At 48.9% G+C, this 26,686-nt stretch overlaps 1 protein-coding gene across 1 annotated transcript in view; it reads left to right on the forward strand.

Annotated features, from left to right (window-relative positions):
• The window catches only part of ADAP1 (ArfGAP with dual PH domains 1), a 57,043-nt gene that overhangs the window by 23,918 nt on the left and 6,439 nt on the right, over window positions 1-26,686 (forward strand). The window contains exons 5-6 of the mRNA XM_032197306.1: window positions 22,052-22,164; window positions 24,761-24,907. Coding sequence (XP_032053197.1) covers window positions 22,052-22,164; window positions 24,761-24,907 — 260 coding nt within the window. The remainder of the gene's footprint in view (window positions 1-22,051; window positions 22,165-24,760; window positions 24,908-26,686) is intronic.

The following is a 26,686-nucleotide window of genomic DNA, read 5'->3' on the forward strand; positions in this document are numbered from 1 at the left end:
TCACCATTCTGAATTCCCCAGAGGGGTGTTAGATTACCAGTTTCTAAGCATGAAACATTTTGTTGCTAATAGAGATGTCGGTATCCATTTTCTGTTGTTTCTTGGAAGATTTAATTCCATTTTACAATCCCAAGGGCAGTTTTGCATTCTGATATTTGCTCAACAATTGCATAAAAATAAGAAAATGCTATCTTTGAGCAGTTTTGAGTAGCATCCTTTTCCAGGCAGCCTGGTGAAACCCGAGTCAGAAATTCAGAGTTCTCGCTTTCAGAAAATCCTTTGGGGAGAGACTGCCTGGAGCCTGTAGATGCCAAGCAGAAGCTATCGCAGCTGAACTGACAGCCCTTGGAGAAATGAGTCTCAGGACAGGAGTGTCAGATGTGCAGGTCAGCGCTGAGATAGTCACGTAGGGGAGCCTGGCAGGGGGATGCGGCAGACTCGTTGGCTGCTGGTGAGAAGTATAAACAAGAGACACGAGTGTGGGATGCAGAGGCAATGGCTGGGTCTTACCCAGCTGCTCCAAAAGGCTTTGCATAGCCCCCTGACCGATGGGAAACTGCCCTCTGTGATGGGAAGCAATGTAAGGTAGCAGAAACGGAGTTGGGAAACAGACATACCTTGTGTGAACAGAAATCCCTGGTGTGGGCAACACTGGGTGTTCAAGCAGGACCTCAAACCTCACCCCAGGGAGGAGCCCTGGCTGCAGATCCACAGTCTTCAGATGTCCCCTCTCTGGGGCACACTGTTACACCTGCAGTCATGGCCATTTTCCCTCAGTACAAGATTCCTTATAGGAACTTCCACAGAAATTTTAGGGAGTTTCTTGCTCCCACAGGAAGCCTTTGGGCTTTAGCCCATGCGCCACTGACAGCTGCAGCTTCCAGCTCCTGTGCCGTGGGATAGTTCTTCAAACTCTGATGGTTTCATTCCTCTGAATGAGCCGTCATTAATGAATATGTTAGCACCATTGATTTTAGTGCAAGGAGTCAGTTTGAGTTCGGGTAGTGCAGGAAGATTAGTAAAACAGTGATTAAATGCTTCGGTGATCCACTATCGATTCTTAGATACACCCTTTTATACGTTTGAGCTCTTAATTCGACTGCAGTATTAAAGCTAAATAATCTGATCATCCTAGACAGACTTCATGAGGCAAAACATTATTTACACCCCGGTAATCCTGATTAATGCCATGGTTGTGTTCCTCGTGCTACTGATGCTTTTGTTGCACAGTGGCATAGAATAATACCGATTTTAAGACCCCCACATTAATGCATTTGAGGGTCGTTTTATCCCTTCTGATAAATGAACTGACTCAATTACTGTCAGTCTCCAGCTAATTGTCCCCTCTCGAGGAGTTTAATGGGGCGCAGGCACCGACTTCTGGAAGTGAAGGGTGGTATTAATTGCCGTCAAGTTCCAATCTGGAACTTGAGGCAGTTGAAAGGTTTGTGTGATTGTCCTTTAAAAGCTTGGATGTCTTCCCCTGCTGTTGACTGGCAGCAGTTACGGCAATGCCTTCCAAATGTTGTGCTGAAAATTAGTTCGTTTGGGTGTTTTTGATTACTCTTTATCAAATGGATTTATTTTAGCCAAGGAAGGTGTGGAGGGAGCAGAACAGTGTTTTCAGAGCTGGAGCATTATAATTATATAAATTGGTAAAGGTGCAGCTGCTCTAATGTATCTCAGGCCACAGACAAGCGAAGGGGATGTGCATGTGGCCAAGAGAAAGCAAAAGGGAGGCGTCAGCTCCTGTAAGCCTGCCTTTGGCTTCTGATGGACCCATCTCACTACCACCAAGGTGCAGGGAGATCTTTGGATTCTTCACGTTAACATTAGCAAATGAAACTGCTTTACCTGGTGTTAAATCTCTTAATGCTTGTCAGGAAGATATGGTGTAACTTTACAGTTCGGATCGTGACAGCGCTTACCCATGGGCTGAGCATGGGAAGCGCAGTCAGAGCTAATGGGCAACAAACAGAGATGTCTGTGTAAGAGGAGGTGGCACCTTTTTCCTGGGTACACTGACTGTGTCTGCCTGTTATCTGGTGCTCATTGTGGGTGAGCCCTGGGTGCTCATGCAGTCCGTGCAGACAAAGCTCACCACAACAGAGGTCCCACCTTTTTTGACTAATATCTGCACAATTGATGGTAGGCAAATAGGATGCATCTGAAAAGTATTCTACAAATAAATCAGTGTGAAACCGACTGAGTTCCCTTCTGCCATTGCTTTACTGCTCCTTGTCATTGGGAAGAATGTTTTTCCCATCTCTCTTTGCCTCCTACACCATCTTTCCAACTGTAGTTTCCATGCAGGACCCAGCACTGGGATGTTCTGCTGGAGGGGATGTGAGAACTGGCAGTCGGTAGCTGTTGGAAGATGTAAAGGTTTGAAATGACCCTCGCCTGGATGGGGAGGCGAATCCTGTCTCGTGATGCAATGAGCTGGTCCGGTGCCAAAGCTTTTCTTCGAGCTCCAGCTGGTTGCTGCTTGGTGGGTGCATTTTGTCTCACCATTGCTGGGAGGGGGAGATGCTGCAGATTCCCCAGGGTGCTGCTGTGTGGAAGACACCGAGCTGCAGAGAGCAAGCAGCTCGTCTCAGGTGTCTCTCAGGCAGGGTACGTTACAGCAAACTGGAAGGCGGTAGGAATTCTGCTTCCTAAAACCAAATTGATTGTACAGAGTTCAAACAAGGCAATCCTGAACCTACGCGTGGTGTTCCCCTGGCCTTGCTACAGCCACACACATCCGAGCAGACTGTTCTCTGCTGGTCTGCTCCCTGAGCTGATCCCCTTGTTCCCAGCAAGGATGCAGTTAGCACTTTCCTCCTTCCAAAGCCAGTTGTGAAACTCTCTGGTCTGCGGAGATTGGGGTGCTCTCAGAGAGCCAGAGGAGCACCATGGACACAAAGAACAACAAGGGATTGGGTTTTGGCTTAAATACTACCAACTATAGTAGTGGCCAAGGCCATATGAATAATCTTTTGACCAAATACTTGATGTTATTTACACTGAAGCAAAGGCAGGGGCATCTCTATGGAGAGAGAGATCCTGACTCACTGCTCTTCTTAAAGAGTCCAAGCCCAGGAGAGCAAAGGCTCACCAGTGAGGTGCAGACATACAAGACGTTAAGAGATTATTTATGCCATGTATTGTTATTTAATAGGGTCACTGAGATGGTTCAGCAGTGATTTACAGGCACTCAGACCAGGGTGGAGGTGCTTTCCAGCACAGTGTGAACAGATGGCGAGCACGGGGTGAACTTCGTGCAAGCAACAGCTTCACCAGACACAGCTTGCTGCAACTTTGCTGCAAATGCTGCTTTCTTGTATTTTCTATAAATAGGCCGGCATGTCCTAGTGCTGTTAATTTATCAGGTCGTGGAAGAGCAGTCAATAAAGGGAGAAGATTCGCAGATCAAACATGCTGCTACCAAATCTGCATGCCAAAACCATTCCGTTTTAATGGGACAGGGGATCTGCAGTCCTCCCGTCCTCACAGCACATACTGCTGGGGATCTTTCATGTTGAGACATTTTGCAAAGGTGTTCGGGATGGGAATGTATCCTTTGCAAGGAGGGAGGATGTAAATGCCAGCAAGCATCATTGCTTTCATTCTTCAGTCATGGGAGGCTGCAGCTCCTCAGCTGATGCAAATTGTCCTAGGTCCCATAAAAATGGTGAAGGAATTGAGATTTACACAGGCTGAAGATTTAAACCCTGCCCTTTGGGATGGAAGTCGGAAAAGGCCTTGATTGTTTGATTGGTGGTTGTATGTCCGAGGGTGGCGGCCTCTTGCTCCACAGCGTGAGATAATACAGTGGCGCTGCAGCCTTAGACGGCTTTAGCCTCTGTTGGTTTCTATTCCTTGTATTTGCAGCGTGGACTAGATCTCGTTGCCATTACTGAGGGCTGAGAAGGGCGAGCTCTGCACAGGTAGCTCTGAAGGGGGGCATTTGGCTGAAGGTGTCCGTTCGCTTGCCCTGTGTTCTCTCAACACCCTAGAGATGACTTTGCTTATGTGTTAGTTTGTATTTGTCTGCAAATAGGGTAGCAAAGTAAATTATGAGACGTGAAACAACACCCTAAAATCGTAAAATCTGTGCACTTTCTATTCCATGTGGCTCTTGCATAACACGGGAAACAATCTGAATTAATTTTTCCCTGCACTTGCACAGTTGGAAGGCTGCGAAGGACGAGAGCAAACACACGGGATGTGAATATGTTCCTTCTCACTGCGAGGAAGATACCCGTATTAGTTCAGCCTGACCTGCAGTGATGTAATGCGGTTTATTTTGGGCGTGATCAGACAAAGCAGTGAGCAGTGTTGCAGTTTAAACCCAATTATTTTAAGTGACAGACCTCATCCTCTGCTGTCACTTTCCTGTTTCGGTGAGCGAGCCTGCAGTGACACAGCGATGCCGTGCTTCAGCCCGGTGTTTTTCTCAGCCTCAGAAGCAAGCAGAGCACAGAAATAAAGCACCAGCTAGAGGGCTGCTGATGCAGTTTGTTAAGATGTTAATGCACGCAGTCCTTAAGGAAATGCTTGTGCAGGAGGGAGCTGGATGTGCTGCGTGAACCGGCACCATCCCCTTGGCTTGGCCAGCACGCCCAGTAGGACCCGATGGTGGAGGTGATGGGAGTGAGGTGGAGGTGACGCAGCTTTTCACAGCTGCAGCAAAGGAAAGGTGGTCGGACTTTCCCTGTGAAACGTTTTTTGCCTTTCATTGTCAGATGCTAGCAGGAAGTGGGCAGCTTTGGTGAATTCACAGCTTCAAAATGCAGTTAGAGAATTATCAAATGTCTCATTTGCCCACCTTTCCTTTTTGGGTGGGGGAGAAAAAGCATCACAGGCAATTTCAGAAGGTCAAATCGCTGCTGCCAGAAGTGTCCAGTGTGATAGGATGAGTTCTGAATCGTGATAAGCTGAGAGCTTCTGGGAGGCTGATGCATTTCTTCCTCCCCCTGGTTAATTGGCAGAGCACAGCCTGAGGGTCTTGGGGTGCTGGAGAGAGGAGAGAGAGGGCTTTTGTGGGGGGAGGTTTGTGTCCTGAGGAGCCAGGGAGGACAGGGATGGTGTGTCCGTGCTGCAGCCTGCTCTGGTGCTGCTCAAAGCAGAGGCGTTTTTGCCAGCATCCTTCTCTTTGTACACGTATGTGGCTGTGCCAGTAATGCATGCTCTGGTTTCTGTACCCTCCTGCCGCATTGTCTGAACAACGTGCATCCTCGACTTCTGCAAAGATGGCTTTTCTGATGTAAATGCTTTCAGTGAGGGAATGCAGCGTAATGCTGGGTGCTGAGCCCCATTTCACAGGTGGGTGCATGGAGGGCCCTGGGGGTCTGCATGCTGCTGGGTGGCAGGGGCCGGGCCCCAGCTCTTGGTACCTTGAGGGGTCAGTGCGGGTGCGAAGGGGAGCTCATGGCCTCAGGGTGAAGCTCTCTGGGTTGCAGCCAAGGTTTTAGGCTGGTGGCTGCTTGTGTTTGTCATCAGGGCTGGTGAGCGTGGCCATTTGGCCCTGTCCTACCTCTCTGAGGGCTGTCTACTTGCAGGTGAGGGCTGCATCCTTGACTGGTGTGAATGTGTGTTGCTCTGTTGAAGCTTGCGTTGGGTTCTGCTCTCTGAATGCCTTCACGTCAGACCTGGTTTGTGCTCAGAGCATCAGGATGCTGTGGGTAATGAGATCCCCTCTCGTCACCTGATGAAATGGTACCGTGGGAACAACCTGATACAGATGGAAATCTGTTGTGTGAAACCATCTCCTCCTAGGCAGGCAGCACTGTCACAGGTGATTCCTGTAGCATCCTGTACGTGCTGGTGAGCACATTCATTAAGCAAAAAGGTCTAATCGAAACTCTATTCTTGTGAAGGTGTTACCAGCTGAATGAGGAGCTGCTTTTAGTGCTAGGAAGGCTTGAGCCAGCTGATGTGCTCAGAACGGTAGCCAGATACCATCTCAGCTTCTCTCATGCAGCCTGACATGAAGATTATTTCATTGCCGTATTTTTGCAACCACACGCAACCTGATGTGGACAAATCCTTGGCTGATGTTCCTGTTCACGTTTCCACCAAGTCCAGTGAAGCTCTTCTCACTTTCCCCAGGTGACGATGGCGCTGTGGTGACAAGCTCTGCACGACCGCAGAGCGGGACTGCAGCGCAGTTGGGTGTAAGGTGAGAGCAGGCAGGCAGCATTCCCTCGGAAAAAAAAAAAAAAAAGAGGCATTGCCCCACTGCAAGAGTGGCTCTAAAAGAGTCAGCTTTGTTGTTTCTTTTGCAAGCATGTGAATTATCCTGTTGTTTTATAAGCAAGGAGAAGTGGAGCATTTAGCAATCACAGATAGCTGCATCTGGCTGGGATTGTCCAAGGCACTGAAAAGCCAGAGGGGAAGATGAGCAGGCAATGCTTGCATAAGCTTTGGTTCCTTAGGACACCAAGCTTACGGGAACGATAAGAGAAGCCACGTGATAAGTTTTTTATTTTATATAACAATAATTATATAATTATATAAATATTTTATAATTATATATGATGAAGATAAGCTAGGAAATGCTTATCATTTTTATCAGTAGCTCACCCAGTCTGATGAACAGGCCACCAGTGCCTGCTGTAGGAGAGTGTTGTGGTGCAAATCCTTTCGGGGCAGGATTTGGTTTTGCTGTGTCTGCAGCGAGCTGCCTGATCAGCAGCGTGGCTGTGGTGCGAGGCAGGTGTACCTGGCATTGCTGCAGCCATACGCAGGCTGCCCCTCTCTTGTGTGACCTGGCTAGGGATATAAATACTTCAGCACTTTTTTCCCAGTGCTCCTTCTCTCCCTCCCCCCCTCAGTTTACAACATCTCCTTGTGACAAAGCAGCCCTCGGTGCCAGCAGGCGGCTGTGCCAGGCTGAGCGGGGCCGCGGCGGCTCTGCCTGCTTCTTGCAGGGCTGCAGTGTGAGCGCAGGGAGCTCGCGAATGCGAAGTCCTGCAGCTGATCTGGTGATCGATGGGACTGGCTTTGCAACTCAGAGCCCTTCTTAATCAGGCTGTAAGCACCAGTAAAAATGAGTTTATAAGCGCTGCTACCTGTTTGGTCTTCCAAGCAGCAGAGAAATAGCTGCAAAGCAGTTGCAGTGGTTTGAGTTCATGAAGCCCCAAGTCCTCCCCCAAATCCTAGCGATATTTCTGTTGACAGCAGCGAGATGTGAAGTGTCACTTTATAAACACTGAGTTACATTAGACTCTGAATACCACAAAGGTCTTAAAATCCACATGGCTGATGCAAAGCTATAAGTAGTCTTTAAAGCGCAGCCTGCGTCGTGTGTCTGTAAAGTGAATAGAACCACGCAAATAGAGAGTTTATTTTCCTCCCCTTCTGTTTTTATGCTGGCAAGTTTCCCATAATGCCAGTGACGTGACTCTTGATTTACACCATGTATGGAAATTTAGGAAAAGGCTGCTTATAAAGGGCTCTTCTACCATTTTGTGAGTTGAGCTTCTGAAGATACTGGTTTCATCTGTAATCTCCACCCAAAGATCTGATTTTTTTTCAGCAGTTTCCGTGAATGTAAATCTTTACTTAACCTCAGTGCACCCATGACTGATTGGCCAACAGAGCTGTCAAAAGCTTTAGCAAGCCTTGACCTTAGCCCACAGAGAGGAATTTTCAATACAAAGAAATCAGTTAATTTATTTCTCCGGCATAGCCTCAAAGAGGAGTGCCGCTTTGCTCTGGATGATTTCTAATGCCACTGTTATCTGATGATAGCTGCAAAATGGATGAAAGTCTCTTCTTATGCTTGAAAGGCTTGAGAATTAGAGCTGGGCTTTGAGCACAGCTCCGGCGCTTTCCGCTGGTGCCTCTCTTTGATGGGCAGCGCTTGTTTGCGTCGTGCTGACTGAGGCAGGGCTGCAGCGTGCATCGGGAAGGTGAGGCGTGCTCAGTGACCTGCAGAGCATCCATCACAGTCTGGTGCTTTCGGTACAGCCCTTCTCTCCCCATCCCTGTAAGCAGAGCCTTCATGGACCTGGAGATTAAAATAAAAGAGGAGAGCTGCTAAAAAGCAGGGGAGCTAAGGGCAGCCTGCTATTTTGCTGAAGCTTCATGCAGAGTCCTGCACGGCTGAGATTTAGACATCAGAGGAGATGCTTTGTGGGAGGAAGTCATGACAGTGCGATGCCTGCTGGTGCTCGGTGTGTGTACTGTGATTGCATCACTGGTGCCTTCTGTTAAGTCATGGTTTCCAGTAAATTCCCAGCAGCTGCTTCCGGTGTCTGGCTGAACTGAAGTGCCAGGTTTGGCTCTTACTGAGTTCTGCAAAATGTTGTTACGAAGCCGTGCTCAGCCTTTCTCTTATCTGTGAGATCTCAGCTAGTCCGTCCCAAGCTCTGGCTCCATTTCTACCATCCCTAGCTGAATCCAGGAGCGATTCCCCTTTGGCATTGCTATACCCTTGCAAGCTGGTTCTGTGCTCTGAGGGAGGTGAGGGCTGCCCTCCAAAGATGGGCAGCAGAGATGCTGCTCCTCTCTGGCAGAACTGAGCACGTGAGCTGTGGTTGGTGCCTGGTAGGAAAAGAGTAGCAAGTGTGTGCCTGGTGCCATGGGGACGGTGGCTTGCACAAACCTGGGGGGGTAAGCAAAGGGACAAAGCCCTCCCCAAAATGATGCAGACGATGTCACTCCTTGCGTTTCAAGGGCACATGAGAGCATTACAAGTGGGTTGGGTCTGTGCTCCAGATGCTGTACGGACCTACCCTGGTGTGCAGATGCAAAAAGCAGCCCTGGTCCAGCGAGATTACAGTCAAAGAGCCTTTAGCAGGGGTGGGCGTGTGGGTGTCTGCACTGACACTAAAACCTGAATGCCCGCCAACATGCCGCTACTCCAGGGATGTGATTAGTCTCTAAAGCTGCACATCGAGGTTACTGCAGTCTGGTGGCCAGGAGGGGGTTAAAGCACAGGCATCCCTCCAGCGAGGAGCCTGCAGTGAAACCTCCTTCTCATGCAGGCACAGACAGGGCTTCTGTTCTCTGGCACTGACATCACCCGCGGGTGGCCGGGAGGTGACGCACGCCGGGAGCCAGGCTCCGCGGGCACTGCAGCACCCAGGAGAGAGATGCTGGATGTGGCACAGCACCCGCTCAAAGCCCTCGTGCTCCTCTGTGGCTGGCTGGACCATGCCCAGGCTGTCAGGCAGGCACAAAAAGTTGGTGGAAGGAGCGTTGGTGAGCAGCTTTGGTCAGCGTCCTTCCCCCTGGGCTCCTTCTGCTGGCCTGGCAGCCTTCAGAGCTGGTGGCTGGCAAGTTGGGATTTCCGCAGGTTTGGTTTTCTTGCAGCCCAGACACGGTGTTTGGTGGTTTGGGAGAAAAGCACCTGCATCACCACTTGCCCATGCTCAGTCACCTTTTTATGTCTTCCTGGTTTAACCCTGTATTTAATGTTACACAACTCCCCATCAGGACTTGGTTCAGGAAACCTTTCCCCACCGTCTTTGCGGTTTGAGGGAAATGCAGCCGCCACTTTCAAACAAAGGGCTGCTGCTTCCCCTTCCTCAGCAGGCGTGGGGCATGCTGCGGGACAGCTCACCTCGCCTGGCTCTGCAGCCTCATCCCGAGCCAAGAGCAAAAACCCCACAGCAGCACTCACAGGGGGAGGGAAGGAAAGGTGTCCATCAGGGAAAAACAAAACAAAACAAACAAAAAAAAATAACACTAAATAAAATAACCTCCCATGTACTTCCCTGCCAGATCAACAACACCCACTGCAGGCATCAGCAGTGGCAGACCCGGTGCTTTTGGAGAGCGTCGCGCAGCCCTGGCTCTGAGAGCAGCCTGCTTTGCGGTGCAGGCGGTGTAAGCATCAAGCACGGACCGTGCTGCTGCACAGACAAGACACATCAAAGAGCTGTTTAGCTAACAAAACCAGGAGGAAAGATGTGAGGGGAGATCACAGCATGGTTGTTGTCTTGTTTTGTTTTTTTTTCCCAGGTGACAGGGACGTGCCCACGCTGCGTGTCCATGTGACAGGTGGGATGTGCTGGGTCTCGGCAGGGTGGCGGCATGCACCCAGGGACTGAAGCAGCCTTTCAGTGCTTTCCAGCAACATTTTAAAGTGCTGATTCTCACACAGGGCAGCCCCTCTGAGATAGGGATGTCACCTAATGAGGCTCCATTACAACCCAAGGAAGGTGCTGTGCCGCTTCCCCGCGTCGCTAAAAGGAGAGCATGCACTACCAGCACCAGGAAACAATAGAAAAGGCAGCAAATGCAAAAGCTTTTTGTTTAGAAATAACTTTGGTGCATTTTTACTTTTTCTGCCTTTTGTACAGGCACACAGCCCCCTCTGGGTCATGGTTAGAGGCCAAGGACTGCTGCTGCACTCTCCAGGAAATCCGCGAGCGCTGCAGTGACCCAGTGCTGGCGTGTGGGGATGGAGGAAAATCGATGTTCCTCTTACAGATAGGTGGTGTGCAAGGAAAATCAAGGAGCAACGTGCTGGTGGCTTCAGCTCCCCTAAAGCACGTAGGCAGCCAGAATCACAGGCGAGGACACGTGGGCCCGCGTGGGAGGGATGGAGTCGGCCGAGCGAGGTGTTGGCACCGCTGGCTGTGGGGGGGCTGCAGCACCACCACCAGCTGAAGCTGGATGTTCACAGTGAGGTTAGGATCCAGCTGTAATTTTAACAGCTGGTTCTGTCAAGCTGCCTTCAACACAGTTCTGATCCCAAATTCTATAATTAGCCCGGCAGCAGCAGCAGCTTTCTCACAAAAATTAAAGCAGCAGCGTTGCTTATGGCAGGGGAAGCAGAACAGCGAGAGAGCAAGCCTTACTGCAAGTGGAAAGGGCTGGCTGATAAAATTTTAAATAGTTGTGGTTTGGTCTTTTTTTTCCTCTCCATCTAAGTGCTTTGTGCAAAATGTTTGGTCAGTTTTTTGTTTTTTCCCCTCAAAAAAGAACGAGTAAGAAGCGCTGTTTCATTTTGCATCATGTGTAACAGAAACGTTTGCGTTTGTAAACTCAAGTAAAAAAAAGTTTCATTTGTGGTCAACTCAGCATCAGGTACGTGAGCTGAGCTGGTCGGGGTTCTCATGGGAGAGACGCTCAGCACCTTCCTGCTCTTACACTCAGCGGCTGAAGGCATCCCCTGTATTTTGGGGTGAGCTCTGGGTGGTTCCTGGCAGCCCTCCGAGCTGCTGTGCCCCTGGGACACATGCTAAGTGTAAGCTGTAAGATCAATAAGGTGTTTGAAACACCCCAATTATCATTGACAGGAGTCAGTCCTCAATAGCTTTCCCTGTCTAGGGTCAATCAGCTCGAAATACTGCATTTGGCATCTCTTGGGCTGTTTGTTCCTGTAACCTTGGGTTTCTGCAGTCAATAAACGAATCCATTCGAACGGAAAGGAGATAAAGAAAGAAATCAGGCTGGTTCTCCATGGTTTTTGATAACTTTTAGAGCAAGAATAAAGGAACTAGCCCTTTCTATTTCTGATGGTTTGTGAAGGGAGTTCTTGGTGTCCTGATCTCTACGGTGTTTTCACAGTGTAGTGACACAGGGCCAAAAGGCTGGTGCAGCATCTTCTGGTGATGGGGAGGGAGTGACTGGGAAGTAACGCTGTAACCAAGTACATGGGAAAGGCTGATTTCATGGCAACTTGTCCTAGCTTAATTAAATTGCTATTAAAGAACAATCCATTTTATGTTGGAGACCTGTGCCGGGCCAGGCAGTTTCTGTCTCACCAGATGAAGGACGTGTTTCCGGAGTGAGGTCATGTCTTTTGTTCTGGAGTTTGCTGAAGACATTGCTGAGCCTTAGATGAAACTTGACCAAGAAGCGTGAGCATTTGTTGATGCCTCTTTCTGCTCGGCACCAGCCCATCTCCATCACTGATTTCATAATTCTGTGCTCCAAAAATAAAACGCTGCAAATCTGTAAAGCTGTGGAAGGATGGGGAAGATTTGGCATCTGATGTAGGGAAGCCCCTTGCTGCAGACGCGAGTGATCCAGCAGCGAGCGCTGTCTGGATGTGTCCATTGAGCTCTCAGGTGAGGTAAGGGCAGAATATGGGACCATATCCTGTAGTGAGCTTGCTTGAGATTTTATCCTGATGCCTTGGATGCAGCAGATAAGCCTGCAGCAGAGGAGTTGCCCGCACCCCTCCCCTTACCTCTTGAATGCTTGCAGAGAAATTGGACTGAAGATGCCTCCCCAGCTGTCTCAGTATGCCTGTATAAAAAAAAAAATGCTGCAGTTGAGGTGCACACACAGCAGCTACGGAGATGAGCCAGGTTCATTTTCATAACCAGCTCTGTGAGAACAGCCCTTGAGGGACGTGATTATGTGGCACATGGCTAACAACCAGCACATCCCCAAAATATCTGAAAGGCAAGAAAGCTGCTCAGCAGGGAGTGAATTTCAAACTTGCACGCATTGCAGAGGCTGGAAGAAGAAATTTTAGCATAGTAAAGTTAGTGGAGTTTTGGCCAGTGATTTATTTAGGCTAGGATTTAGCCCTGGTTTATATAATTACAGGAGTTCACAAAGTGGGATCGTCCTGCTCCAGGGACAAGGGGTGATAGGATTAGAAAAGCAAACATCCAAACGTGTGCAAATATCCTCGTGCAACTGGGAGGCTGTGGCTGCACCGCTGAGTGCACCTCCCTCCATCCCACAGCCCCTGGAGCATCCGAAGGAGCCGATTGCTGGGACAGCTGTAAAACTGGCAGCTGGGAGACGAATGAGTCCTAAATGAAAAAATTCTCCATTCCCCACATAAAGCAATAGCTTCGCCTGTAAATGTGTCGAACCCTCAATAATAGATGATCAGGAGCTGTTAGCACCGCAGCAGATGTGCTCAGAGCCATTTGGATTTCTCTTCAAAGCAAACAAAGAGGAATGTGGTGTGCGTGTGGGGATGGATTTCCCTGATTTACGATCATGCAGCAGCGCTGCCTACGTGGGGGGAATACTTTATTCCGGGACGCCCTGGAGAGAGGGTCCTAAACCCGTTTGAAGTCAGTGGTGAACTTCTCTGCTGACTTCACTCAGGCTCTGGTCGATGGTTAAGTTCATTTAATCCTCGCATGGATTGATCTATGGGAGCAGCTGCCCAGGCTGAGATTTTATTTACTGTTAGGGGTGTCAGTCCATCTAAAACTGTTCGGGGCTGGGAGGATATTTTGGCCTGCTCCCATAGCTGTGGTTTGAGGCTCTGCACAATGCCCGCGTGAAATGCAGCCCTTCAGGTGTTTCCCAGAGCTCTGCACTCAGTTCGAGCCAAACCCTCAGCAGCACGTGGCTTGGCGTAGCCCATCTGGGGTGCATGCTGAGGGTGGAAAGGCTCCTCATCCTCAAGCCTTTTTTTTTTTTAGGGTCTCACCCGTTTGCAGGGAGAGAGCCTGCTGCATACAACTCACTATTTTGGCCACGTGTCTTCATCACAAAGCCTCTGCTGATGGCCGTGCTGGGTGAGAGTGGCGAGGGGGAGCACGTGGGAGACTTGCATGGAGCTCTGCCAAGCACAAACCTTGAGCACGGGGTTTATCCTTTAAGAGCAGGGTGAGGATCCATCTGTGCTGCCGGCTCCATGGGGCTTCAAGCATTTAAAATTTCATACAAAGCCTTCTGCAGGGTGGTGGTGGGCAATCCCTGTGCCCCTTTCCTTCTCACCAGTGCATCTTCCTGGGCAGCTTTTGTGCACGTAGCTGCACAATGGCTTCTGAGAGGACTTTTGGGGGGTCTGTGTCTCACCCCAGTCTCTGTTTTGGGAGTGGTTTCAGCAGGGTAATGCTGCTGCTGTAGAGATACTGCTGTGACTCAGTGCTGCGTGCCTGTCCTTAGATGTCTTCTCTCCCAGCTTCCCAGCTAGGTCAGACCCCAGATGCATTCGGTGCTGGTGAGGGGGATGAACATCGCATTGCGAACCTCTCAGCTTTCATCTGCCTTTTTATAATGAAAGACCGGATTCACAAGATCAAAACCTGAAGGTTATTTACCTGTAACTGGAATTTTTCTCCAAGCAGCCAGCAGCTCCCAGGTGGCCGTGCAGGGATGCCACTCAAGGAGGAAGCATTTGATTTCCAAGTAAAATTAGATTCCACATTCAATTCTCAGTAACACAAGCACAAGACTTCCAGTAAAGATGTTTTCTGTAGAAGAGGGTTTTAACCTCTCCCAGCAGATACAATCTAATTGCGCTGCAGCAGCTAACTATTGCCTTATCTTCAATATGTAAACACTTGCTCAGTAATTAAGTTACCATGGAAGTAGTACTGTATCGATGGCCAATTATAAGATAAACTGATAAAAAGGGGGCTGCGGCTGTGTTTTCTACAGAGCACACCAAATCTGATATGCCTATAATGGTCAGGTAAAGACTTGGGAATGTTGTGTTTCAATATATTCTCCCGATATTCATGCTTGCATAGCTTTTTCAGGGGAGGTGAGTGCTCTCTGGGAGATCAGCTTTTCCAGGAATGAATCTATTAAAAATTGAAGTTTTTCTCTGGTGAATGTCCTTTGCACCACCTTACCTTGTACTCACCCAGAGATTGCCACATCCTGCTGCCTTGTGTCCCCACCTTTCATCCCATGGATGGCTCCGTGGAGGCACCTCCCATGCCTTGGTTCTGCTGCATTCAGCCAGCACAAGGGGCAATAAGATCCCATCCAAGATACCTTCTGGGAGTATTAATGTCTGTATTAATGTCTTTGTCACCTGAGAGCTACTCTGTGGGGCATGATAATATGTGATTAAAGAAGCCAGTTAGAAACAGTTTAGGAAGCTGGATTAGGTACCTGATCTCTTACTACGGTTCCTTTTATCTGACAGCCCAGTGAAAGAAAGGTGTCTGGATTACACTGGGAGACATCGGAATCAACAAGAGCGTTCTCTGGGTGCTGGGCTTAGTGGTGTCATGAACAATTTTAATCGTTTCTAAATGGTGCCAAACATCACAAGCTTAATGGATTTCAGCTTTATTACTGGGGCTTTGCTTAGAAGCAATTTGGATTTTCAGCTGTGAGCCAGCAGTGTAAGTGTACTCAGGGTGACATTAAAAGGGACTGGAAACCCAGGGACTGACCTGGCATTTAAATACCATGTGCCCATGCACGGGGACAGACCTCATCTTCTTTCCATCATGGTCAAGACCTCGATGCTCTGTTAAGCCCAGCCCCATGTTGTTTCCATAGGGGCGATGTGTTTGGCTCCATTTCACGTGCTGATCTCCAGCAGATGGGTAGCTGAACAAGCAACTTTTTCCATTTCAAAGGCTTTGTTGCTCACGATGAAGCAAGATGATGATTTCTTTGTGCAGTGATCTCTACAGTTCGTTGGCTTCAACCTCAAACTTCTTGTAGGCATGATCTAAACTGGTCTCTATCCTTTGTTTTGGGGGGGAGTGGGTTAGCTGTGCCAGTTTTGGGTGACTTGGCTGGAGGGAAAGCAGTCACTGCCTCCAAATCCAGTTTCTCTGGGTGGCTTTTTTACATCATGGGAGAAGACGCCCTGCAAGATCTCAACGTTGAAGAGGGTTTTGTAAAATGCTTTTGACTTTGCTGGGAGAAATGGTAATGGGCGGCAACCTTGTATGTCAGGCATTTGTGGATCAAATCTGTGTAAAGCTGTCAGGGACAGAAGTCCCCAGTTCAAGACCGGTGGTCACTGAGGTCTCTTCAGCTGGTTGGTGCTCTTAGTCGGCATGAACAAGAAGAGGGGGAAAAGGGGAACATAGACATTTGTCAAGTTCTCCTCAGGAGTAGCATGTGGCATTGTTTCCCTTATCAGTAAAGGGAAATACATGTGTTCCTGCTCCTTGTGGGTTTTTGTGCCACCTAGAACCACCAACCTAAGGTTTCGGGTGCTTCTAGAGCAGAGTTGAACATTAATAATGATGTTTTCCCCTAGAAGGCCAAGGAGATGTCTGTAGCACTTTCTCAATCATCTACTGAATCCTAGCTTTGTGTGTGATGCAGCCATTCAAGTACTAATTGCCTTTGATTAAGTCAATCATTTGCAGAGTGAGTGGGTTAATTGGGTATTGTGGAAGCAATCGATCTAATCAGCTGCTTGCATCCATAGCTGAGGCGCTACAATGCAGCAGGACAATAATTGTTTTATGAGCTCCTGGAAGGCAGCAGAGGCAGACTGGATGGCAACAAGAAACCTTTCTCTGCAAAATGGCCTTTAGGAAAGGTAATTTGCATGCTAAGTGTTCATTAGGAGAGGCCTGATTGATTAAGAGCTGGGAAATTCTCCCCTCTAAAATGCGCGTGCATGAGAAAATGGCTGGTGTTGTGGATGGTAGATCCTGGGCTCATTTGCTTGTCTGAGCGTGGCGTGGTAAAGGTGTGTTGTCCTGGGGGTGGGTTGAGGAGATGTTGTCTTGATGGTGGGATGAAGGAGATCACAGCCAGCACCACAAAATCCCACTCGGTATGACACAAGATGCTCCAGACACCCATCCCCACACGAGGTGCACCTAGAGCTTACCTCCCAGGTGCCCTTCCAGGGGCAGGGAAACTATTTGGTCTGCAGGACCACTCAACACATACCCACTCCTTGCTGAGCCTCTCATTTCCAAAGCACTGAACTGTGCCTGAACGGGAACAGCTCCTGGTGGCTCCGCACATGGCCCATGCCAGCAGTGCCTGGGGGAAAGGAGAGGATCCCACCGCATCCCCCAGCCTCCAGGGCCCCGTCTGCCTCCTGCATGTGTGGATGCCGACAGCTCCAGTACACCTCTGTCTGCACTGCTGAACATGTAACCAGCAGGAAGTGTATTTATCTGGAGATGACTGCAGAATTATTTTCAGGGAAGTTATAAGCTACTCAGCACAGCTGCAGACAGGGAAAAAAAGCTGCTGGTGCCGTGCGGTGGACCAGAGGAGCAGTCGAAGCCTTGGCTGCAAGCTCTCAGTTGGCTGACTGCCCTTGTCAACGCTTAGAGGGGACGCTTTCTGTGTGGGGAGGACAAATTTGTCTCCAAACAAAGAGCAGTGTTTTCACTCCACAAGAAAATTTGGCTTTTTTAAAAATAATTTTTATTGGAATGCTTAAAAAATTCACATTGAAGTCAATGAACCACAACAAAGAAATATTACAACTTACAGCAATCGAATCAGACGATTTACACTGATGCAGCCAAAGAGGAGGTGTGCAGTTCTTTTTGCAACACTATTTGAAGTCCAGTCCCTTGGGAAACCTTAGGATACGCCACCTTATAAATCCAGCTCTCTGATTATGGTTTATTTTTGAGGAAATATCCTTCAGACTCTTCGTGCTAAAAGGAGGCTGTGACATCAGTGTCAGTGGTGGTAAAGGATGGTAGGGATTCTCCACTTAGCTGCTCCAAGTAATTATGCAATTCCTTAACCTCGCAGAAAAAGCAGGCACATCATCTCCAGTGAGTACCCATCCACCATTCTGGTTTAATTAACATCTTACAGCGGGAGTGTAGCAGGCTACTCAGCTTCTGACATACAGAAGCGGTGATATGTACCTGGTAATTTTAGCAGCAAAGTGATGTAGTTGTGTTTATATCTTCCTCTTCATCTGCAAAGCTCTGAATTGGGGTCAGAACACCTTGTCTGGCTGCCTAGAGAAAAGAAAACCGACTTCAGTAGGTGGAGGGGCCCTGCCCAATCTCTAGGAAAATGCAATTGTTCTTGGATTACGCACACGAGTAAATTTTTTCCTTTTTTTCAGCCTTCCATGCTTTGTCTTGCAGTGAGACCAGGAAAAAAAACAACACAGTAATGCACTTGTTCTTGGGCACAGGTATCGGCTTTATCACTCTGCTTGGTTTGGATATAGAAGCATGTTTCTGGTTTTACCACCGACCTAGAAATGTCCTGGAAACAAAAAGTTCCGTTCCCAGCTGAAATTGCAAAGTAGAGCACCAAAGAAACTGAAGAGCAGATGTGGTTCAAGTACAAGTTTATCGTGTTTTACATAGGATGAGGGAAAGCAAAATCCATGCCTGGTGTTTTTTTCTTTTTTTTTTTTTTCCCAATGCAGTGCATGTGATTGTCCTTCTCTTGGGATGAATTTCTTTGTTTTCTGAGAACAAAGGCTGAAACTGAAAGAGTCATTTTGGGTACTTCCTATAATCCGCATGCTCAGACATGCCAAAAGCCCCATCAATAAGCACACACCATAACGGCGCTCTGAGCTGGGGAAGTAGCAATATCCCTCTTCTTAAAAATAGGGAACTTGGACAAATTGCTGGAGGAAGTCAGATGGAAAGATGGTATCTGTGTTAGACTGTCTTGAGAGCAAATCCTCTCCCGTGCTTCCTCTGTAGCCCCTTGGATGGTGAGAAAGCTGGGTTGGGCTGGAGCACCCCAAGGGCCATGCCATTTCAGGTAATGTGCGTGCTGTTTGTTGGCCAACTTTGTCACAACTGTTTGGCAGCTTTTTTACAAGTGTCCCCGTTTTGTGGTAGAGCTGACAGTTTGGTTTTTCGTTTTGGCAGGGGGTTGAAGTGAGAGAGTGTTATTTCTAAAGGGTGCTGGCCAGCAGGTCTCCATCAGGTAGTTCTTTCTGCAGCCATGGCTGGGTGCTGGTGATCAAGCACGGCGTCGACAGGCGGCCACGTCCTTTGGGAGAGGATACAAACGTGCCCTAGTGCTAGGAATTGGCAAGTGTGGCAGGGCTGGGGGTTGTTTTGCTTCAGAACAAGCAGAACAACCTTCACGAAGGTCTGAATGTGACCAGGTACCTTTACTCTGGAAGCTGTTGGTAAGGTAGTGTGGAGGCGAGGAGGGACTCTGGTACCTCAGCTCTGAGATCTGCTCCCCTCTCCAGCCTCCTGCAGTTCTTTCTCCAGCTGTTTTTGCAATCTTTTAGATCGGGCTGCTGAGGACACGTCTTGCTGACATACTGTTTGCCCGGGGAAGCTGGATGAGTTCATGTTCAGTTCAAGTCCAGTTCCTTGTGTTTTGCATTTAATCAGCGCTGACAGGGGTGCAGGCAGCACGTTTGGACAGAGCAGAGGAACAGCTCCCGAGGACACAGCCCTGGAGGAGGAAAGAAAGAAAAGAAGCAAGCAAAGGATTTAAGAAAATCTGTGCCAAAGTACAGCAAAATTAGCAGCTGGCTTTGTCAGAGCAGCCAGGAGCTCTTTTGCAGAGGCAATGGTTCTGGAAAGAGCTGGCATATGAACTATGGAAAGGGATTGCATTTGCTATTATGTTGTTTTTTTTTGTTTGTTTGTTTGATTATTGTTATTTTTTAAATTTATTTATTTTTTTCTCCCTTGGAGTGGAATTCAGATAACTGTGTTTTGCCACAAAGGGCTGGAAAAAGGGAAATCAAAATGATGAAAATGTCCATACACATGAGGGCATGAAAACCTAGGCTTCCAGCCTGGCCTTGGCACTGGCTCACAGTATTGTCCTGGGCAGCTCACCAAACCTCTGTGTGCTTCCACCTCTTTGTATAAAACCGTTAGGATGCCTGTGCTGGGGCAAGTGTTATGTGGGCTTCACAAATTTCCAATTATTTGAATTTGAGATCCTCTTTGGGGAAATGCAGAGAGTTTTTATTCCCTGTTCCTGAAGTGTTAAGAGAAATTACACACAAAAAAAAATAATTGTGGAGGAGAGCAAGTTTAACAGGGAATGCCTGCAGCGCCCTTCCACCCTGTGCCATTCGGATGTTTGTAACAAAATACTCCAGAGCAGTGAGGGAATGCAACCTGCAGCCAAAACGTGTGGAGCTGCTCCGAGGTTGTGCTGCTGAGGGCTGAGCTCCATGCCCAGCGCGCTCTGCTGAGCTGGGCAAACCCAGGTGGGTGTTTCTGAACTACAAGATTATGTTTCCTCCTGCATCACCTTGTATTTTGCATTTGTCACCATCTTCCATGTGCCATCTTCTCTCTCTCTTCTTTGACACCGGGGTCCTTTCCTCCAGACCCAGCTCTCCAGCCCCCGATGAGCTGGCGGTGTTTCCCCCGTGTCAGCGAGGCTCTGAAACCATCCCCACCACTTAGCCACTTGCCGTTCCAGAGGGCAGCTGCCTGCCGTCAGAGCCCCGGCAGCATCTCTGCCTCGTGTGAAGCAAATCTCACGTTTTTACGACTTATCAGCCGGGCAGAACCTGCTGCCTGTCTGTCTCCTGTCAGCCCCGCGTTGTGCGGGCTGGGATCCCTGTCCAACTCTGTCTCGTTCAGGTGCTATCGGGCACGTAGCGGTTTTGCTGATACAACCCTGGCAGGTAGTGGCCTTCCCTGCAAAGCTGGGAATTAATTTGTGCTGCAGCGGTGATGAGAGCAGCTCAGGCTGTGCCTCGGGTGGATGTTGCTGCCCTGGGCTCTTCTGGTGGCTTTCTTGGCTGGCTTCCCCTTGCTTAGACATTGGGTCTTAGCTGTCAGTGGGTGCTTCTTTCTAACGCTGCAAGTGCCCTCCGAGGGATTGGGCATGGCTTTTTGGTAGAAAAGTCCCAGCTGGAGTTGGGATGGGATCGAATTGTTAGACTGAATCCGCCAGCCTTTGGGGAGGATGCACCCCAAGCCCGAAGGACAGACGGCTGGAGCACAGTAAGAGCTTTGCCCCTGTAATTCTCCTGATGTCTCTGGTGTCGGTGCTTTGGTTCCCGGGCTGGTGTACGTGTGCTGCTGCGAGTGGGTCTCGGTGCTGTGTCCATGCGGAGCATTTGTCCTGGGCTGGAGGGACGGGAGGGCTCAGGGCTGGAGGGATGGGAGGGCAGCAGTGTGACATCACGTTTTAAAAGAAAGCCCTGCTGCAACACATGACCCGAATAAAATACAGAAACAAAGGAGAGGCCGCAGACAGCTGTAAGTATTTCCACCCCTTACATCTGCAGCACGTTATCAGCCCACTTGCAGTCCTGCACGCCAGCAGCTGATGTGAGCTTGGATTTATGACACTGTAGTTAGCATTCAGCATTACCGACAGCACGGCCTTTGCCATTGCACTTATTTACACCAGATGTTGACAGCTTTGCCTCGCAGTCAGCAGAGGTCTCTCTGAGGAGCTGGAAAAAGTATTTGGCTTGGGGTTTCATCAGTCCGGACAGAATAAACTGGTATCTTGACTTAGCAGCAAAGGCACGTTTAGCTAGATGGGCAATTTCTCTTCAGTTAGCATCTTTAGCCCTTGTCTGTGTTACTCTTTTCTTTCTGTCATTTCTGATTGTTAAATGTACTTGTGTGTGTGTGGACTTTTTTTTTCTCTAGGTTTCTTATGGCATGGAACCATTTTATATCATTTGTACCTGCAGAGCGAGTGTTGAGGAGTCGGCTGAGTGGTTTTTGTGCATCTTTTCATCTGTGTGTTAAATAAATCCTACATGACACTGGGTGACATGAACAACTGTCTGAAAAGCAGGTTGAATAAGGATTTTCTCTACACCACCATTCATAGCACTCAGATGAAGGACAGGCTGCTTAATGATTCCATAGCCACTTCCACTTACTAAAACAAAAAATAGTTGCAAGTTGTTATAAAATGTGCAGTTTTTAACTTTAAAATCCTACCTTCTGAGAGCCAAAACTGGAAATCTGAAAGGATTGAAATTAAGTGAAAGGGGAACACTTTTTTCAGTGGGACTTTTAAATAATTATATCTTAAATTTATATCATAAAGCTTTTATTGGACAGTTCTTGGGGGTTCCTGTTTTTTTTTTTTTTTTTTTTTTTTTTTTTTTTTTATCAGGGCAGGAGGCCCTGTCTTGCCTGCCTTCCTCTTGCTCCAGAAGTGCTATTTCCATAAGCTGGGAGAGGAGGTACCAGGAGCTGTGGCGGGGTTGTCCCTTGGGAATAAGGGCTGAAGTCTTTGCCCATACCGCAGTGTGTGATGCACGGTGCAAATCCCCCTTTACCTGGCACGTCGCTGTATCAGAGCATGGGGATCTCTGAAGTATGGGAGGTTGGGAAAGAGCATCAGAGTGAGAAAGGCAAATCCGAATGAAAAACCAGTTTCTTCTGTCTTGTGCGATCCAGCCACACATTTGATCTACTTGGTTTTGATGTCAAAGTTCTTCTCCTATTCTTTATCCTATCTCTTTTTTCAGCAATATGTTTTATTCCTGGTTCTCAGCAATTGCTTTCTGCTGCAGGGTACCGAGAAGGATTTCTGTGGAAGAGAGGACGTGACAACGGGCAATTCCTAAGCCGAAAATTTGTGTTATCTGAGAGGGAAGGTGCACTGAAGTACTTCAACAAAAATGACGTGAGTTTCTGGGGCTGCTCTTTGTTGATGGGGGAGCACAACAGTAAGAGCATCTGTGAACAAATAATTTCCAGGCCACTGTTTAATTTATAGGGTTACAGAGTTTTCATAGCGTTGTTGGTCACCGATCAGCACAGGACAAGGGCACCAGCTTGCCAGCCTCATTGTAGGGTATGCTCTTGGTCCACCACCACAGTCACGGTGAGACACCCTAACTGACCATTTTACATCCTCCTGCTGTGTTTTAAAGTGTGTAAGATTTTCCTTAAACCACTAATGAAGGAGTTTTTCTCAGCTCTGTCTGTGTATGATTCAGCTGAGATGGATTTCCTATCTGTGGCTAGCTAGTGGCAAAGGTAACGCCACCTGACAGGGGTCACTGGGGTCTGAAACCTCCTTTAAGTGACATGGCAAGCAATCCTGAGGGAAAGTCCTCGGGTTTTTCTCTTGCAGTGTCAAGCGGTAGAAGCATTTGTCTTTTCCCCCAGAGCAGATTTCATTTATTGTAAGTGAGATACAGAGCTATTACCATGAAAATTGGATGGGTGATGAATGGACAGGCACTCTACTACTCTGTACCACATAATGGAGGGAGCTGAGGTGTTTTCCTCTGATCTCTTAGTCTCCCCTGAAACCTTCAATGTGTCTTGATCACCTTCAGAGAGGGTAATGCTTCCATCACAGCCGTGCATCAAGCTCCAGTAAAACACCAACAGCCATCCAGAGCCATCAGCAAGCCTCTAAAAATATCTGGTGCAAGTGCTGCGTTGTGATGGGGACATTGTTGGCCATTCGTGCAGAGGGGGGGACCATCCAGCCATGCTTCTCCATGCCCAGGGGCCAGCTTAGATAGCGCTGTCTTCTTTTTCAGCTTTGCGTGGGGTGGTGCAATTATGCATCCTGACAGGAGACGGCCAGTCATAAGTGAGGGAGAAGTGAAAGTCCCAAATCCGGCCCCGATTCAGTTGCTATTAACTGCTATGGTGGCTTAAGGCTTTTTTTTCAATTCACTGGTGACCATATAGCCATGGTGGGAACGGCACTGCCTCGGCGCATCCTCTCTGCTGGGATTTCCCTCCTGTGGTCACCCACAGCAGGTTGGCTTCCACGGCAAGTCCCCAAGTTCCCGAAGCAGTGCTGGCATCTCCTCCCATGCAGGGACTTCCCTGTGGCACTGGGGGGGGGGACCATGGCTCCACTGCGTGGCCTTCTGTCCCCTGGCTGTGTCCCAGGCTGTGTCAGCCACCTCTCTCTGCCCCCATCCTTGTCCTGGGGTGCAGAAATGAGCAGCAAAATGCCACCAAGGAGTTTTCTTCAGCTTCTTGAGGTTTCAAGTCCTGTCACACCGTGATGCTTCAGGCAGTGGGAGCATTGGGTTGAAATTAGTCACCACCCACAAAGCTGTTCATCTCCTTCTGAAAAATCCTTCTGGTTTTGTCCCCATTGCAGCAGAATAAAGCGATACCAGCTTGGCCAAGTGCCATCTAGCTTCCAGGGAGATGGAGCCTCTCTCATCCGTGTGTCCCAGTGCTGCTGTCTGGAGACACTCACGTCTTCATGCATGGGTTGCGTCACATCCCATGGAGCGGGAATTGGCTCTGGGGGGTTTCTCCTTTAGCTAATTGCAGCTGTAACTCAAGAGACTTAGCACGGCCTAAAGCTGGTGTTACAAAGAGCATAATCTTTATTTCTCAGAATGTTTCATTTCTTTATTGTATTCATTTAGTTCTAAAAGGGTGGTACACTTCTAGCTCTGGTTTGTAAGAAGACACTGCTACAGAATACAGGTGACCTGCCACAGGGGGGAGGATGGGGTTGGTGCTTGGGAAGGGCCTGATGCAGAGTCATTGCTGGGCTAATCCATCCCAGAGGTGGTTGTGAAATACGCATTTGATCCTCTGGAAAGAAAATACCCAGTTTAGAGGTCAAATGGAGGAGCAGAGTCAGAAGCCAGTGGCTCATGTGGAAGGATGGGACCAGTGAGGATGTGAGCATGGTGACCCTGGCAGTCAGGTCTGATGTTTGCAAGGGGATAATCCTCCGTCCCTCTTGGGCAAGGATGAACTGGCTGGGGGTGCTTGAGATGCAGAAAGCATTCTGGCCTGGTAGTTAGCAGTCTGTGCTTTTTTTTTTTTTTTTTTTTTGTCTGGCTGAGTGGTTTTCCTTCTTCTTTAATAGTGCTCATCCAGGTGTAAATGCTGGTCATTTATCATCATGTAAAGAGGCTGGAGGAAATCTATGAGTCAGGAGACAATGGAATTAGAAGCAGGGAGAAGAGGCATGAAGTTGCTCGTCTTTCATAGCACAACATCCTATCTTGAGACCTGACCTGTGTATTTTGCTTCTGGGCTGAAATCTTTCTCCCCTTGAACTTTAAGGAATTTCACAGAACAGCAGAGCATTTTCCCATGCTGGCAGAAAGCACTCGTCGCTGCCTGAGCAAAGCCTCAGATGTATTATCGCCAGGCAGTTTTGTGTGCTGGGCGTTGTGTTGTAGCTAATGGCCTCAATCAGGAGTTTGTTTCTGACACAGTGAACTGCTTTCTGGTTTGAAAGCCAATTTTCAGGTGTTTGCTCACTCAGCTGTGTTTTTCAGGCAAAAGAACCCAAAGCAATTATGAAGATTGAACATTTAAATGCAACTTTCCAGCCTGCAAAAATCGGGAACCCACACGGACTGCAGATCACTTACTTGAAGGACAATAGCACAAGGAACATCTTTGTTTATCACGAAGATGGCAAGGTGAGAGCATGGAGGTAACGGGGGCTTGTTCGAGGTCCTGAGGGATTTGTGCTGTGCAGAGCCAGCCAGGGTCACACCTGCCTCTAACCCAGCTGGGAGTTGCTGGGGGATGTGGGAGGCATTTGGGGCTTTCTAAAATGGAAATCTGTGGAGAAGAGGGCTCAGGGGCCTGGGGCATTTCTTTGCACAAGGAGGACAGTGGGACACAGAGGTCAGGGCAGTGAGAGGAGGATCATAGCCCTCCTGGAGAGTGTCGGAGGGGACCTGTCCATGGGGCAACCAAGAAGAACCTGAGAGTCACCACACTGCCCCATTGGACTCAGCAGTGCAGGCTGGGGTTTTGTCTCCACGCACTGGTGTGCATTCCGAGAGCAGAACCAGGTGAGTTTGCTGTGATGCCATCTGGCAGGCATATCTTCATCTCTTTCCTCCACCAAATATTTGGGGTTCCCCAAAAAATAGCAGCCCTGGAGTGGCCAATAAACCCAAACCTAAAGCTATCATGTTCATGCGGCGTTTACAACCCTGTTCTGGTGGCAATCCCATGTGGACCAGCACGGCAGGTCCCCCAGGATTCGTGGAATTGTCTGGATGCACAGCCCCTTCTCCATTCACCCAGGTGGGGGGAGCCAGCTGGCTTTGCTAGCAATAAGCAGTCCGTGCTCACAGCAGAGCCACTTGTCTCCAGACCGCAGTCCAGCTGTGCCACCAAAAACCAAGGTGCTCTTGATTTGAGAACGAGCACAAGAAATAAAAGGAAAGGAAGGAGCTCTTTTCTGTGAAAGCTGAATCCCACCATTGTGCCCCTGTCTGTGGTGCTGGCAGTCTGCTCAGTAGGGCTGGGATTTTGCTGTTAATTATCTTGGATTGAAAAAGACGATTTTTCAGCCGAGGCCCCTCTTCGAAGGAGTGTTTTGTGACGTTGAGGCCACTGCTGGAGCCAGGACTGCCTGGTCTGAATTTCTGCTCCCACGGGTTGAACGCGGTTGCTCCTGCCTCCATTGGGGTGTGTGGGCAGGAAGCTCACTGGTGCCATCTGATAATGCCTAAGCTGAATTTCTCTCGACTTCCTTGAAATTTCTTTGCACTTTTGGCTGGTTGAGGAGTGCAAGAAGGTCAAGCACCCTGTGGTAGTAACCTCAAAAACTCACTGGAGTGAGGCATCCAAGAGGATCAAGGCTGGAGGGCCAGCCTGTGTCACCCTGCTGCTGCCCCAAAGCTCCGGGGGCTGGGGCAGCTCCATGCAGCCGGGGGCTTCCTTAGCACCTACCCACCACCACATGGACCAAGCCAGCTGAGGTGAGCCTGAGGCACCTGCTAGGGATGGACAGTGGCTCTGCTGGAAATGAAATGAAGAGCAGCACACCCTGTGTGTGAGCGGGAGGAGCAGAGGAGCTCGCTTTTTCACTTTAGGCCACAACAACAGCTGAAGCTTTAGGCCAGAGCAGCACAGCTGAAGGCTGTGTGCATCACACCCCATGTCCGTTAAACTAAAAATGGTCCAGGGGTTCTACCTGGCACCATTTTCCAGTGCAAACAAGGCCTTAGCAGAGCTCTGCCTGTTTTGCCAGGAGAAGGGTTAGTTTGTTAAAGGCCACTAGACCTTTTGATGGCCTGAGCTGGAGGCAGGGAGGTGCAGGAGAGGAGAGCAGCGGGGTTTGCATTACAGGTCTCATACACTGTACCATCAGGACCTGCTCTGATGGTTGAAGGCAGGCAGGCTGGCAGGGCTTCAGGCACGCCGTGGCTCGTAGAAAAGCTGCAGAAGCTGATTTCCCA

This window comes from Aythya fuligula, chromosome 15, assembly GCF_009819795.1.
Source record: "Aythya fuligula isolate bAytFul2 chromosome 15, bAytFul2.pri, whole genome shotgun sequence".
Lineage (NCBI taxonomy): Eukaryota > Metazoa > Chordata > Aves > Anseriformes > Anatidae > Aythya > Aythya fuligula.